Source organism: Heterodontus francisci, chromosome 24 (assembly GCF_036365525.1).
Source record: "Heterodontus francisci isolate sHetFra1 chromosome 24, sHetFra1.hap1, whole genome shotgun sequence".
NCBI lineage: Eukaryota > Metazoa > Chordata > Chondrichthyes > Heterodontiformes > Heterodontidae > Heterodontus > Heterodontus francisci.
This window is the reverse complement of record NC_090394.1, coordinates 25,299,302-25,316,403: the sequence shown is the minus strand read 5'-3', so window position 1 is coordinate 25,316,403 and position 17,102 is coordinate 25,299,302. Positions and strand designations below refer to the sequence as shown.

The following is a 17,102-nucleotide window of genomic DNA, read 5'->3' as shown; positions in this document are numbered from 1 at the left end:
CTACAACCACCAATTTCCATCTCTGTAACATTGCCCGACTTTGCCCCTATTTCAGCTCATCTGCTGCTGATACCCTCATTCGTGTCTTCGTTACCTCTAGACTCGACTAGTCCAAAGAACTCCTGGCTGGTCTCTCACATTCTACCCGCTGTAAACTTAAGGTCATCCAAAACTCTGTGTCTCAACTCGCTCCAAGTCCCGTTCCCCGATCACCCCTGTGCTCGCTGACCTACACCGGCTCCCGGTCAAGCGAGATCTTGACTTTAAAATTCTCATCCTTGCTTCCAAATCCCTCCATGGCCTTACATCTCCCTATCTCTGTAATCTCCTCCAGCCCCACAATCCTCTGAGATATCTGCACTCCCTTAATTCTTGATTCTTGCGCATTCCCTGATTTTAATCACTCCATCATTGGTGGCTGCACCTTCAGCTGCCTAAGCCCCAAGCTCTGGAATATCCTCCCTACATCTCACCACCCCTCCCCCTCACTTTCCTCCTTTAAGACAGTCCTTAAAATCTACCTCGTTGACCAAGCTTTTGATCATCTGACCCAATATCTCCTTATGTGGCTCAGTGCCATATTTTATTTTATAATGCTCCTGTGAAGGGCCTTGGGACATTTTATTATGTTAAAGGCTCTGTAGAAATTTAAGTTGTTGTTTGTTGTTGGATATAAAGGATTACAAGAGAAATTACAAAATGCATGGCAGCTTTTCGAAAATAATCATCAGCTAAAAACCAAACACAAGTGCCCTCTTTATAGAGGGCCACAACTAATAAAGAACTTAATCATAAAACAAGAAAAGAAACTTATGACCTTAAATAATAGCAATAAATAAAATACAGTGTTGACTATGCCCTCCAGTCGGTGCCCACTGATCACGGAAGGTCTCAAGTATACCAGTGAACACTGCGTGCTTCTGCTCCACGGTTATCCATGGCCAAAACCGCGGGAGAGAGGCTGGTAGCCAGAATGCCCAATTCCCACTGGCCATGTGCAACCTGCATTGTGGATGGCCATTGTGGCCAGATCCAGGAGCAGACCCATGAGGAGGTCCTCCGACTGCACGCTCTCCCCTCCAACATCACCGTTCCCACGGGGGTGCCTATGCAGTGCAGAAGAGCCAAGACGTTCAAACATTAACATCAGAAAATATGGTCCACCCTCACGAGTGCCTGCCAAAGCTATGCCGGCCATGTTCTTACCTTTCATGCTGTTCATGGACAGGGAACGATCCCTGTCCATCACTCCTGCACTAGGTTTGCTGCTGTTGTCTTTCTGCCGGGCCACTGCTACTGCAATCCCTACAGGTGGATGCCTCACTTCCACCTCACCCTGTGTTCCGCACCCTTCTCTCCCAAATGATTTTGCGCTCTCGGGCCTCTCTGGGTCTTTCTTGAGTTGTTTGTTCAGTTGTTGAAGTGGCAGGTGCTGTATCTTTGAAATGCTGTGCTGATTAGAGTCTGTCTTCATGTTCCCCAGTCCACCAAATGGGCTCTTCTTGCCACTTCCAGGCCGCCCTGATGTCTCTTTAGCAAAGCTGCCACTGTACTTTATTAAACTCTGCATGGCCGAAACCTCGCTGGGATTTCCCACCATGGCTGATCGTTGCAGGCTTGCTGGGTCCAGGAAAGCCTTTTTTTGTTCCTCCTCAGCTCTGCTGCCATGGCTGTGTTGCACAGCCAAGGCTGCCATTTGAGTGGTTGCATAGGTTGCCATTTCAAATGGCTTCCATTTTGGCTCCGGAGTGCCAGAACGCTTCAGTTGGGATTGTTCCAAGTGCAGCCTCGCGACATCCACCCCATTAAAAACTTTACAAGAATCTTTCAAGCTGGACCTTTGGAACCTATCCCGTTCTTGAGTTTTGTGATCGACTTCAAAACCTGATCTCACCAAATCTTTTGACATGGCACTACTTGAGTGTAAGTCTCTAGTTTCTGAAGGACTAAGGCCTGGCTTGTTCAAAAACAGTTCCGAGGTCATGGGCCTCTTTATTGCTAAAGAGTTGGACCTAATGACTGACCCTTCTTCCCTTGTGTTTTCTATCCTTTTGCTATCTGCATGCTTTGGCAAATCCTGTGCAATCATTAACCGGGAGGTATCCACCAGTGTCCTTTCAGAGGGGCACTGCAAAGTGCCTGCTCTGTCACTAGCTGTTCTGTTGATATCATTATCTTTATTTTTGTCATTTTTATTGTCTCTAGCCTGAGAGGCTATCTGAATGGGGCCATTTCTGTCCTCATAAAACCCAACTGAAGGCACAAAGGTAGGTGCAATAACTTTATGTTCCTTTCCTGGCTCCCTGGCAGTGGGGTAGATTGTGTAGATACTGGAATGGACAGGAAGAGGAGGGAATGTGCTAGAAGATGGCATCCGTGCTGTTTGAGAAGGGTGGGGTGATGGGCAGCCACAGGAAATATGCAAAGTGCCAACTGAAGTCACCACGGTGTCACACTTCCGGGTCTTTTCCGTGTGAACATGCAGCAAAGGCCTCATGTTCTCATCATGTTTAATAGAGTCTTTGGAGCATCTGTCCTGTTCAGTGCCGGGAAGTCTTAATGAAGAACTGGAGCCACTGTTACAATTACTAAGAGACAAAGTCTGCAAAGGGTTTTTAGACTTTGGTTCTCCATTACCAATACCCCGGTTTGGAGAGTGATTGGTAAGAACTGTAGAGTGATGCTCTCCGATCTTGGTGGGTTTGTCAAGAAGATGGATCCTCCTATCATTATCAGTTCGTATGTCTTGTGTGAGGTCCACCACACTCCTAGGCCTAGATTCTTCCCTGGACTTGTCCTTCTCCTTTTTAGCCATGTTTACGTTTACCTCAGTCCTATACATTTTCTCTTTAGAGTCTTTTGAGAGATACCTCTCAGACTCTTTCGAACTTTTGTGAGGGTGACATATCTCCTTTTCTCGCAGGATAGAGCCTGACGTGTGATTGGATGTCGTCCTCGAGATGGCAGCTTGAGGGTGTGTTGTGCCATGAAGGGCTGATTGTCCTGCATGGCCATGTAAATAATATCCATCTGCAATAGAAATGAACAAAAACACAAATGTCAACCCAATGGAAAAGACAACAATATCCTTAGTCTTTCTTAGTATGCAGAAATCATGTCTTGGGTAATTCAGTCCTCCCCGTTCAACTGGTGCACAAGTGACAAATACTCAGTAGGTCACGCCACATCAGTGGAGAAAGGAGCAGAGTGTTTCAGGTCCAAGACCATTCATCACAGGCTTCTGATGAAAAGATTATCGACCTGAAACGTTGGGCTGGATTTTGAGCCCCCACTGGGGCCGGGAACAGAGGGAGGCAGGCGCCATCAATAGTGCTGCCAGCCTGTGTGCCAGTTCCCTGGCTCCATCCTGCCTCCAAGCTGTTTTCCAGGAGGCAGGATGGTGGGAGGAGGTGAGGGGAGGAGGGGGGGGGGGGTGCGCAGGGCCAATCACCCACAAGCGGTGGGTAGCTGATTAAACTAATTAATGGCCACTTAAAACCAACTGAAGGAGGCTGACTGGGATTTTCCAGTTGGCCTCCAGGTTCCCAGAGGTGACAGGGGCCAGTTTAGCTGCCTGGAGGTTGTCTTCCTTTGGCAGACTGAAGGGCCAGCACTCCAGGCAGGCCTAGGGGCCCTCCCTGTCTGCCTGGGTGCAGCAGCAGCCTCAGGCCACTCTAGAGAGGGGCTCCACACCACCCCCCCCACCAACCTCACTTACACTGGTGGCCTGGCAGCAAAGGCCAATTTTTAATTTCAAATTTCAAAACGTTGGAGAGGGGTTGCCTCCATTTTGAAATGCCCTAGCCCTCACTTACCTTGAATGGCTTCCTGCTGCTGCTCTCAAGCTGGAAGGCCTCTGATTGGCCCTCCAGCGTTTAAAACATGGCTACTGTCCTTAAGTGGATGGCGAGCCTGCCCTATGGCTATTAACTGGCCACTCCGGGGAAAATCACAATTAATTGCCATTTGAGCCTGTCACAGGGGAAATCCAACCTGTTAATTCTGTTCCTCTCTCCACAGATGCTGCCTAGCAACATAAACTTGCTTTTATATAGCACCATTAACGTAACATAAGCGTCCCAAAGTGCTTCACGGGGGCAAATATCAAACAAAATTTGACACTGAGCCACAAAAGTAGCTATTAGGATCAATGACCAATAGCTTGGTCAAAGAGGTAGGGTTTTCAGGAGCATCTGAAATGAGGGGAGAGGTAAAGAGGCAGCGGGGCAGAGAGGTGGAGAGGTACAGAGGCAGAGAGGTAGAGAGGCAGAGAGGCAGAGTGGTACAGAGGTAAAGAGGTAGAGAGGCAGAGAGGTAGAGAGGCAGAGAGGTAGAGAGGTACAGAGGCAGAGAGGTAGAGAGGCAGAGAGGCAGAGTGGTACAGAGGTAAAGAGGTAGAGAGGCAGAGAGGTAGAGAGGTAGAGAGGTACAGAGGCAGAGAGGTAGAGAGGCAGAGAGGCAGAGTGGTACAGAGGTACAGAGGCAGAGAGGTACAGAGGCAGAGAGGCAGATAGGTAGAGTGGTACAGAGGTAGAGAGGTAGAGAGGCAGAGAGGCAGAGTGGTACAGAGGTAGAGAGGTAGAGAGGCAGAGAGGTAGAGAGGCAGAGAGGTAGAGTGGTACAGAGGTAGAGAGGTAGAGAGGCAGAGAGGCAGAGAGGTAGAGTGGTACAGAGGTCGAGAGGTACAGAGGCAGAGAGATAGAGAGGCAGTGAGGTAGAGTGGTACAGAGGTAGAGAGGTAGAGAGGCAGAGAGGTAGAGTGGTACAGAGGTCGAGAGGTACAGAGGTCGAGAGGTCGAGTGGTACAGAGGTCGAGAGGTACAGAGGCAGAGAGGTAGAGAGGCAGAGAGGTAGAGAGGTCGAGAGGTACAGAGGCAGAGAGGTAGAGAGGCAGAGAGGTAGAGAGGCAGAGAGGTAGAGAGGCAGAGAGGTAGAGAGGTAGAGAGGCAGAGAGGTAGAGAGGTAGAGAGGTCGAGAGGTACAGAGGTTTAGGGAGGGAATTACAGAGCTAATGACCTAGGCAGCTGAAGGCACGGGCGCTAATAGCGGAGCAAAGTAAATTGGGGATGCGCAAAAGACCAGAATTGGAGGAATGCAGATATCTCAGAGGGTTGTAGGGCTGAGTGTTTCCAGCACTTTCTGTTTTTCATTCAATTTTCCAACATCCACAGTATTTTGCTTGTGCTTTACTGAACAAGTAACTTCTATTTATCAACCTCTGATAATGCTGCTTGAGCCAGTTTGTGGTAAGCCTGTGAGATCCAGCCCGGACTAGCCACTAATTCTTCCTCCCTGCCCTGAATATCTGAGCTCTGCTAGAAGCGTTTTACCATTGATAGGAGTGGTAAAATAATTTACAACTCATGATATGCAAAGATAAGAAAAAAATCTTATGCCTATTTCCTCCCCATCTCTCTTGAACACACTGTTTCTTGTAGGGGTCAGTTTCTATCGAACACATCCTTATGTCTGCACATATGGTTAGTCTTCATGTGAGACCCTGGGACAGTGAGTGTCAGGTGGCTATTCGACTGTGGACAGCATGACAGCCAAGCCAGATCTGGTCCTCTCTCGATGTTCACATTGACGCACTTGTGTGGGTCACTGGATCAGAAATGGATATTTTTACCCCTCCTAAACCATGGGTGCCAAGGTTAACTGTAGTACTGGCTAAGATTAGCTAATTCAGCCTGGCACCTTCTGATTAGTAAGGCACCAAAATAGTGCCTTGAACAACTAGGCAAGCAGAGGAGATCATTAGAAGGGGGGTTTGTGGACCTGTTGCTACACCTGACACAGTGGGTGATATATTGAGGCGTCCTGCCCCAAAATGGTGGGGAAACACTTACCGCCCCATTCCTGCCATTGCTACAGATGCCACAGTTGTCCCCTGGGCCTTCCGATAGATGTTTGGAGCATCTGCCTGAGTCAGGCGAGTAAGTCCCTTTGATATGCAAATTGGGGTCTTGTGACATTTTAGAACAGTCCAGGTGGTTGCGTCCACTCAGCTGCCTGCCCAGCTGAATTGGAGCCCAAAGATTAACCTTACTTATAGAGCTCCTCTGGGCTCCGCAAAACTAGCCTGGGTTGCCTAAAACTGGGACGCCTCATCCACATCCTTACAGCCTGGGGATCCGGTTAGCCTAATGAATATTTTGGGATACCACTGGCTGGTGGTTGTCCCCAGGCTCTTGTTCCCCACCTGCAATCCGCCAGTCAAATGCTAATCAGGCTCGGCCCTCAAAGGTGGGCCGCAGCACTTGGGAGGCAAGAAATCCGAAACCGGCTTGGGGGGTGTGGGTAGGCAGACAATCGACCATGATGTTATGAAGAATCAGCTCTCAATAGTGTGCACCACTCTATAATGCAATTATTAGTATTTTAAGCGTAAGATACAGGCTTTCATTTTTAAAATACTGTTGTATTCCAATAAGAGCAACCAGAATAAAAACCGTTTCAAAATGTCTGGGGCAGGGTTACACACCCAAAACTGACAATTCAAATCCTCACTCTAGTGGAATTCAATGTGGATTGTACTAATTGGGAAGAATTCTATTCATACTCAGCTGAGCTGCTCAATAGATGGATGCATTCCCTCCCTGCAAAAAGTTGACCTCATCACAATGTGGCATTGATCAATGACCATGGCTAAAGTTTACAGCTGAGATGATTTCACTCTCCTGGCTAAAGGACATATGAAATACAGGAGGCAGCTATAAACTCAAGCTGAATGTGGATCTTTCATTAAAAGGGGCTCCCGTGTTTCAATATAGTGGAACACAAATAACTGGATTTCCATTTCCCTCCTTGTCGGAGTTAGTGGGAAGGCTCACATTTAGTGCACTCCTTTATCCTAGGATGAGCTGTAACAAATGACTAACCAAGGATACCTTGTGTCCTTAAGCTGCTTGACCAACACTAAGTCAGTGATGGATGTGGTACATTTGCTCTCATAGCAGCAGTTAGGTTTCTAATAAATCTCCTGTCAATTTTGAGCCTTTGGAAAGAGAAGTACAGTCAATTCTAGAAAAATTCATACTTGATTGAAGTGCGCAGATCCATTCCAATGTACCACACTGAGATCCCAATCACTCTTAGTTTGTAGAACAACTGATCAAGGCATAAGGGGCAGAAATTGTGTTGTGTCAGTTTGTTGGCCATAAAACAGGTCACAAATCATACCAATTTGGCAGTGGGGTGGCCTGCACCCAATCTGCACAGGTGTTGCTCCCATCTAAATTCATGGGGGCCCATTTGTTTAGACACTACAGCAGACACCTAAAACAGGCATTAGACCCCTTGTTTATGTCAATTAGGGGCCTAACACCTTTCCAGAATTAGTCAGTGGTGCCACACTCAGGATTCTTCAGCAACCAATGAAAAGTTGTCCTTTTTTTAAAAAAAAAGCTTTCCTGGGGAGCCAGGACAAGCAGGGTTGTTTCTCCCAAATCTACAGACAATCACAATCCAACTTTCCCCAAGGCAACGTAACTGAGGGCTGCTGCCAGCATAGCAAAGGCCCAAAATTGATATTCGCTTCACTGCCAAGCTGCTTGGGGATGCGCGGCAGGCATCCTCAGCTTGTTGGTCTAATTTAATTGAGGCCCAGTTTTGGTCAGGCCTCAGGCTGACCTGGTCCAGTGCCCAATTTGTGCCAGCAGGCATCTGCTGTGCATTTCTCTACCCCGTAAGACTGACATCTTAATAATACAAAACTACCACTTTGCTCCAATTATCCATTCCTTCAATATTTGGGGAGTATAAATGGTATAGGTTAAAAAATGTCACCTAAGAAGATCTACACAACTTAATCTAATTTTGAATGAAGGCAGAAAGTGCTGGAAATCCACAGCAGGTTTATGAGAAAGATAAATTAATCTCAAGGGCGCCAGTCAAAATGTTAACCAATCATTCTCTTTCTGCTGTTGACCCATCTGCTTTGTCTTTAGCTTTTATTGTTTTTTTTTCAGTGAGTCCAATTTATTTTTCCTATTCCACAATATCACCATGTTCAAAATGAGCATTTCGATTCGGTAGCAAAAATGGGGGAAAAAATCTTTTGTGAACGCAAACTAATATAGGAAGCATTAGCCATGACATGTTTTTAATTTGGAAAGTAAAACATAGGCGATAGAAAATCTTGAACCAAGTATTTCTCACCAAACCAGTTAATGGTACAATTCTAGTGGGATTTGCTTTTCATTCATGGTAGCATTTATGAAGTCGAGGTTTATGAAGGCAAATTGAAACATTCTGAAGCAAAATATCTTAACAGATCTTGGCATGTGCTCCCACTGAGAAACAATAGACAGCATTTCCACATGTGGCCCCGGGCACAATATTATTTGCATAAATACCAATGTTTTCATCATTCTTAACAGAAAAAATGTAGCTATCGTAAGGTATCTTTGCTACCTATAGAGGAATCTCACAACTCACCCATTCAAAATGTTGAATATGTTTCATTATAAAATAATTCATTAAAAAAACTTTTAAAACCTCAAGCAGATTGTGAAAAGACTTTGCTGAGCTTGATTCTTTTTGGCTTATGGCTTTATATTAATCCCAAAACTATACACCAAATATAAATATAGAGTCAGAAAAGGCCTTTTTCCCCACTAGATTTCCTCCTTTAAAGAGACCTTGAACAACCCTCAATAATGTAATTTCGCCCCAACTTGTTTATCATCTCCTTGGGGAGATGTGACTAATCACAGGTTTGGCTTCCAAGAAGTTCTTAAATTTCTCTGTCTCCTATTCCCCCAAGGTCATCAAGCAGGATCCCCAGGATATCAACCTAACATTGCAATCCATATCATTCGACCCTGACTGGTTACATTCAGTGATGAGATTTCCAAGTTACCAAAAGGACTGGAACATAGTGATCCATTTGCTTATTTATTAAGGTATCAAATGTGGACCTTTACATTCTTCAATTCTATTCTAAACCATATAGACGTACAACTCCTTTTTTAAAAGAATTTAATTAGCTTAGAGTTAACTACATGAGTTAGGGTGTTGCCTTATATATTTACTATTCTCTAGGAGGAAAATATCTTCTGGCTACAGAACTTGAGACTTGCCAGCTAATTGCTCAAAGCTTCCATTTACACAGCTATAATTAAATGATCTTCTTCCAACAGCATAATCCGTGATTTGCAGCATTTCAAGATTTAGATTGCAGTCTCTTTCAATCCTCCTTTCTCTAATGAAAATGACTTGCATCTTCTTATTCTCCCGTCATAAATAAGAATTTTAGATGTTAGTCAATAATTTGTTAATCAAGACCAGGTACTCCTTTGCTACACGGACCAAAGCTTCTTAAAATCTTGATGTTAGTCCCACATGACAGTCTGCAAGACCAGAATTATTGCATTGGACTTATTAACCAATAATGGAAGATGCTGTTCATCAAGGATTGGTTTACAGATGTAACCAGGTGTGAATGGGAACAAATGACATTGAGCAAGAGGTCTGAATCCATTACTCTGTCATTCCATAGCAACTGACAAACCAAATATTATCCAATCAAAGCACCGATGAGTTTGCTTCCCAATATTAGAATAGCTCGATGGACCAAAGAACGAAATGAAGTGAGAGATGCCTGAACAAATGATAGGCACTGACCTTTCTGAGACTCGAACAGGCTATGTTGGCTGAGCTGGGCTAGAATTGGACTGCCACTGCTTGGGTGCTCCAAGTGACTGAGGGGAATATAAGGAGGATAAAGGCTGCTTGACAGGTGCGAATAACCTGCAAAAGTAAAAACAACATTTTACTCATGGCAAACATCACTCAAATTTAACACTAATGTATTTCATTTCAAGTTACACTAAATATTGAGTAGATATTTTAAAAATCAGACTAGATTGCTGCTGTGAAGTTCTGATCCTTTAATAGTTAAGGAAAGGAAGTAAGTGCATTTATCTAGTGCCTTTCACAACCTCAGGACCTCCCAAAGCACTTTACAGTCAATGAAGTAAGTTTTGAAGTACAGTTACTGTTGTAACATAGGAAATGCAGCTGCCAATTTGTGCACAGCAAACTGGCACAAACAGCAATGTGATAACGATGAGACAATCTGTTTTAATGATGTTGTTTGGCTAAATATTGGCAAGGATACTTGGGAGAACTCCCCTTCTCTTTGAAACAGTGCAGTGGGATCTTGGGCAGACAGGACCTTGGTTTCATGACATATCCAAAAGACAACACCTCTGACAGTGCAGCACTCCCTCAGTACTACACTAGAATATCAGCCTAGATTTTGCCCTCAAGTCACTGAAATGAGGCTATTTGGGAGAGTTTTGATTAGTGAAATGTTTTTAGCACTAAATGATGAGTTTACAGCAGAACAAAATTCTCAGTTAATGGATTAAATACAAATCAAAACAGTGCCAAAAATGTTCCATTTTTCTGGGTCACTTTTTTAAACAGGAATTGATGGAAAGTGGGTAAATCTAGGTAAACCTATCTGAGGCAGAAATGCAAAATGGAGTAAGTTATTTCACAAAAGCATTTCACTTAAGCTATAACCCTTCAGATTGCTCACTGTCTTAGAATAAATAGATTGCAGTTGCCTCCAAAAGGTTACGTGGTAATTGGAGGGTTATTTTGAGGGGGAGGAGTGCAGCCTTGAATGGATGGAGCAGATAATTCACAAATTGTTCCCTTCTCATGCACATGGCAATCACACTCACATGAAGCTGTTCAGTAATACAAATTAGGCACTTTGTCAAACCTGCCAATAGACTGAGCTATCTGCAGTGGGGCCCAGAATGATGAAAGGCAGGGTGGGGTACAAGAAGGCTATAAGTTCAAAGGTCAGGTCACTGGGCTTAAATAGGTATTAGCAAGGGTCAAAGCAAATGTTTGACATCAACCATTTCCAAAACTATGTGCAAGGAAGACTCAACAGAGACCCACCCTCTGTTCTCAGTAGAATTTCTTGTAGGGGTTTGCAAGATCTATCTTGTTGGTTCACAAAACTCGCTCACAAACAAGAGCTGGAGCACGCTGGGCTTTTGCTGGTGCAATATAGCCAGCCTTACAGTGCTCATTAATATGGCCAAACTCAATCCCAGTGCTCGTTTGAAGGATTCCAAATACCAAACAAGGTTGACAGTTGAATCCAACCAGCTTGGATCAAGAAACTGCAGGAGTACTCATGGGTTCCAGTTGAGAGAACCAGAAGCCACTGGACAACTTTCAGAAGCACCGAGTGAATTTTATAAACCACTGGTTAGGCCGTAGCTGGAGTATTGTGTCCAATTCTGGGCATACATTTTAGGAAGGATGTCAAGGCGTTAAAGGTTCATAAGAGATTTACTAGGATGGTATTTAATGGGCAACTTCAGTTATGTGGAGGGACTGGACAGCTAGGGTTGTTTTCCTTAGAGCAGAGGAAGTTAAGGGCAGATTTAATGGAGGTGTACAAAATTATGAAGGGCTTTGATAGAGTAAACGGGGAGGAACTGTTTCCACTGGCAGTAGGGTTGGTAAAAAGAGGACACAGATTTATGACAATTGGCGAAAGAACTAGGGAGAGATGAGTTTTTTTTAACTCAGCGAATAGTTACAATCTAGCACACACTGCCTGAAAGGGTAGAGGAAGCAGATTCATTAGTAACTTCCAAAAGAGAATTAGATAAATACTTGAAAAGGAAAAGTCTGCAGGGCTGTGGGGAAACAGCAGGTGAATGGAACTAATTGGATAGCTCTTTCAAAGCGCCAGCTCAGACACGATGGGCTAAATGTTCTCCTTCTGTGCTGTACCATTCTATGAATGAGCTTCGAGCAGCTTCATTTGATATTCGGAACAAATTAAAAACTGCAGTTGGGTGCATTGCCCCTTGTGGGTAAAATATCATGGCACATCACGACCAGCAGAAACTAGTCATATTGTCCAGTCAACGTCAAAGTTAATAATTGATCCATAGACAAATAAAAGTAGGGCAGGTATATAATTAGCAATCTCACTCAGAAAAGGATGGTTTAGTTTACAGGGAACATGATAGGATTCTACACATTGTGTGTGCACCAGTGAGCTGTCAATCCTGCAGTGCGATACCCCCATAAACCTGCTCTTGTCAATAACACGCACAAAAGTAGGGACTATGGCTGCCAAAGGACTTTCTTCCATCCACCACACTTTCCATCACCTAAGCTGCAGCATTAAAAATATCCATAAACTGAGATTCCAATACAAGCCCAGGCGTTTACAAAAAGAAAAACAAATATGGATCATCTAGGAAGTTTATTTGACTTGAGGTTGCTTCAGGATTGTGCGGTCTAACATCATTCAGACAAAACCAACCGAAACCTCCCTTTTTCCCCAAAGTGCTCTGTGCTGTCAGGTTCTTCTAGCCTGCATTTCAGCACTCCAGCTCCAGGCGATGCAAGGCTCTCCATACATCAGAGCCAGATAGAACAGGCATCAAATATGTAACATCCGCTTAGAGACAGAGTATCCCTCACATCCACTCTTGGTAGTCAGATTAAACTTTTTTAAAGAAGAAACGTAGATTGGTCTTATTCACTCTTCTATTAATAAAGGAAATTTTGCCTTACAATTTAGCATGTGTGTTAATATTCTTTTAAAAGAGGTTATGTAGCAGTCAGTGGTCACATAAAACTTCCCAGAAAAGACAATCCATTTATCTCATGACATTAACTTGATTCCCCAAGTGCAGGTTGTAAATCGCAGTGTGCCAGATGTTTGAGATTGTGCTATACATTGTCACACAAATCAGCAGCTCAGGAAGGCAACTACGAGGTCTGCAGTTTTACTAATGATTTTAAAGCTTCACCGATTAAATACTAATTTAAAGAGGCCTGATCATCTGGGAGAGTTCTTTGCTAACACAGGCGTTGACCAGTGCGTCATCTGTCCCTGCAAATTTTGTTCTGCTAATATATCAAGTGATGCTGCAATAGTGTACTGTAGGATATTCTCACAGCTTTATTGGTGGGATGCAGCCTCACATAGTATCACAGAACACAGAAGGAGGCCATTCGGCCCATTGTGCCTGTGCCAGCTCCTTGAAAGACTTATCCAATTAGTTCTACTCACTATGCTCTTTTTCCTTAATCCTCCAAATATTTCCTTTTCAATGCATGCACTATCACTTGGAGTGATTGAGGCGAATATCATAGATGCACTTAAGCGGAAGCTAGACAAGTAAATGAGGGAGAAAGGTATAGAAGGATATGTTGATAGGATTAGATGAAGAGGGGTGGGAGGAGGTCCACATGGACCTTAAACAGCAGCATAGATCAGTTAGGCTGAATGGCCTGTTTCTGTGTTGTAAATTCTATGTAATTATATACCCAATTCCCTTTTGGCAGTTAGCACCAGCCTTTCAGACAACACATTCCAGATCATAACAACTCACTGCACTTAAAAAAGTGTCCTCTCATCTCCCGGCTGTTTCTTTTGCCAATTATCTTAAATCTACATCCTCTGGTTACCAACCATCCTGCTGGTGGAAACAACTTCTCCTTATTTACTCTATCAAAACTGCTCATTATTTTGTACACCTAGATCTTCCCTTCTCTGCTCTAAGGCGAAAAATCCCTCATCCCTGGCACCATTCGAATTAGGGCACAACACCAGAATGGAGAATGAGTCACCCCTGGTGGCAACTGCACCAATTCCAATATCTGGCTTCTAAGCAGCATTTCAGCTCTCCTGGCTGGCCTCCGGGCCCAGGGAACAATGCATGACACAGGGAGGCTGAATGAACATATGAAGATAAGTATTAGGAGCAGGAGTAGGGCATTTGGTCCCTCGAGCCTGCTCCGCCATTCAACAAGATCATGGCTGATCTGATTGCAACCTCAACTCCACATTCCCGCCTACCCCCAATAACCTTTCACCCCTCTTGCTTATCAAGAATCTATCTACCTCAGCCTTAAAAATATTTAAAGACTCTGCTTCCACCGCCTTTTGAGGAAGAGAATTCCAAAGACTCACGACCCTCTGAGAGAAAATATTTCTACTCATCTCTGTCTTAAATGGGCAACCCTTTAATTTTTAAAAAGTGACCCCTAGTTCTAGATTCTCCCACAAGGGGAAACAACCTTTCCACATCCACCCTGTCAAGACCCCTCAGGATCTTATATGTTTCAATCAAGTTGCCTCTTACTCTTCTAAACTCCAGCGGATACAAGCCTAGCCTGTCCAACCTTTCCTCATAAGACAACCTGCCCATTCCAGCTATTAGTACAGTAAACACTAGTAAATGGGTACAGAGGAAAGGGCGGGGAAACAGAAAGCTACAGAGTAGAAATTATGATAAAAGCCCATTGATTCTGGTTAAAATATTCTTTGCATTTTCAAAAATGTCATAGTGCTGAGCTCTAATAAAACAAATAAGCTCCCTCTATTATTTCATACTATAATGAACTGCTTCATCTTGTAAAAAAATTGCTGATCATGTGATCAGAATAATCAGTTATTTTTAGTTTCACACAATTGCCCAGGCCACTGCTTGAATAAGATACTATAACACACTGGAGACCACAGGAGAATCAGTGACATTTTTAATCCGATTTGGTTAGAGAAAAATATAAAGAACATAAATTACATTAGGTTTGTCTAATTGGATTCAGTGTTCATTACTGATGATGAATGAAAGTTCTCTTTGGGAAAAATATTCTCCCTGCTCACTGGCTTGTGTTGGGCTATGATCCTGGAGTCTGCTCTTCACCTGTCAACTTCCATATTGAGTAGTAGCATGCTATTCAACCATGGGAGTTATGCATGGCCCTACTAACAAACCTGCACACCTACCAGCAGGAATGGCTGGAAAGATATCAGGAGCAGGAGCCTCAGCTGATTTCCCACTCCACTCAGGGTGCTGAGGTCAAGTGTCGCAATGGATGAGATCTGATAACCCAACACAGCTCTGGGTCGAATTTGAAGAATATACTTCAATTGTTTTTTTCCACTAGATATTAGCATGATTCACATTTGCAAAAGGTAAATTAAATTTTAAAAATGCATATATCTTTTCTAATTAATGACATTACTATTAAAGATATTGTAATAATGATAGTCAAAACTGCAGTCCAGTTATTTGCTGGGAACTACACTTGAATGGAAACATCTGCAACATTTTGTCAAAAACAGGATTTACTTTTACATAATAGGTTCGGTGGGAAACAGGTGCTTTAATTTTATTGAAACCCTGCATCACTCACATGGGCTATTATTTACAATGGAAATTCAGTCAAGTACCTTGGCTGCTGTGTATGGGAAAGGGTCAAAAGGCGTGAACAAAACATACTGCTGGTAAGGGGTTAAAGCAAAGTATGGTACAACCTGCCTGATTCTCCAAGACTCGAAGATCACACTGAATATAAATTCAACTTTTCTCAGATTTATCCTCCGGTTAGCTGCTTTGCTGAGCTGAAGAACAATCATTTTGGTCCCAAAGGGGCGATTTTAAATTCAAGATTAAAAACCAATTTCCTACTCCCAGTGTTTTCGTTAGTGGGAAGCACATTTATGTCAACTGCTACGTTTAGTGTGCCATCCGTGAAACAACCTCTCCCCAACCCAGACGGATTAGAGGTTCAATTTAAGAGGAAGAATAAACCTTGAAAAGCCCAAGGAAAGAAGGTGACGGTCTCTTTCTGGGTCTCTCCACGACACCTTGTAAACTACCCCCTCCTTCTCTCCCTGCAGGCTGTCTCAAACTGTAGTCGAGAGAGTATGGGGTGTAGGGAGGGGATAAAGAGCAGTTATCACTGCTACTCGAATCCGAATTCACTCTCCATCAGCCTTTAAGGAGCGCTTCGTTGCTAATGGAAACAGAATCATATTTTAATTACACACACATTTTAAGGTTGTTAGCTGTCTTAATGGTAGCCTCCTGGTAGAAGCAGGTATTTGTCAGTAACCGGCCGTCATATTGTGGCACTGGGAGGATTAACCTGGTATCATTTTATTGGTTCATGTTCATGTGAATCGCAACACTAAAGTCAACTTTCTTTTTGTGGAATCCTCCTCTAATAAAAACCACAATGTTCAAAAAGTCAAAACACTGAATATATACATTAGACATTTGCCAGATTCGAGTCCACGTCTCTGAATGACATTAACTTAAGAAGGAACATTGGAAAGAGCAAGGTGGAAGGGCCATTGCTAGGAATGAACATCCTAATTAATCTGACAATATAACAGTAAACATTTTTTTTAAATTTCAGCTAGCGGTTCAATTGAAATATTTTTCACGGTCACATTTAAAGAACAAATTTAAAGGATTTTATTAGGTAGATAGAGAGAATCTCTGGTGGCGGAATCCAGAACAAGGGGACGTGATCTTAAAGGTACAGCTCGGCTGTTCAGGGTTTGATGTTTGAAAGTATTTCTTCACAAAAAGGAAATCTGGAATTTTCTCCCCCGAAAAGCTGCTAAGGCTGGGGATCAATTCAATATTTCAAAACTGCGATTGATAGATTATTGTTAGGCAAGTGTATTAAGGGATGTGGAACCAATGTGGGTAAATGGAGTTCAGATACAGATCATCTATGATCTAATTGAATGGGTGAACATGCTCGAGGAGCTGAATGGCCGCCTCCTGTTCCTATATAATGTTATATCCCTTTGATGATTCATGGTTATAAGACAGTAACCAAGGGCTTTCAGAATGCAAAAAGCCTGATTATTGGTGCATTGTCACAGGGGGTTGGGAGTTTGGGTGTGTGGTCAGGGAGATGGAACTGTCTACAGCCTTGCACTATTACATAAGAACATAAGAAATAGGAGCAGCAGTAGGCCATTCGGCCCCTCAAGCCCACTCTGCCATTCAATAAGATAATCGCTGATCTGATTGTAGCCTCAACTCCACTTTCCTGTCTGCCCCCTGTAACCCTTGACTCCCTTGTAGATCAAAAATCTAACTCAGCCTTGAATATATTCAATGACCCAATCTCCACAGCTCTCTGGGGAAGAGAATTCCAAAGATTAACAACCCTCTGAGGGAAGAAATTCCTCCTCAACTCCGTCTTAAATGGGCGACCCCTTATTTTGAAACAGTGTCCCCTAGTTGTAGATTCCCCCACAAAGGGAAAGATCCTCTCAGCATCTACCCTGTCAA

General features: G+C 43.5%; 1 protein-coding gene across 10 annotated transcripts in view; it reads right to left on the bottom strand.

The window, feature by feature from the left end:
• tnrc18 (trinucleotide repeat containing 18) overlaps positions 1–17,102 on the bottom strand; it is a 161,448-nt gene that overhangs the window by 77,271 nt on the left and 67,075 nt on the right. For all 10 annotated transcript variants that reach the window (XM_068055767.1, XM_068055771.1, XM_068055769.1 and 7 more), the window contains 2 exons: positions 9,628–9,753; positions 1,207–3,030 (listed from right to left, as the gene is read on the bottom strand). In XM_068055767.1, the coding sequence (XP_067911868.1) occupies positions 1,207–3,030; positions 9,628–9,753 (1,950 nt within the window). The remainder of the gene's footprint in view (positions 1–1,206; positions 3,031–9,627; positions 9,754–17,102) is intronic.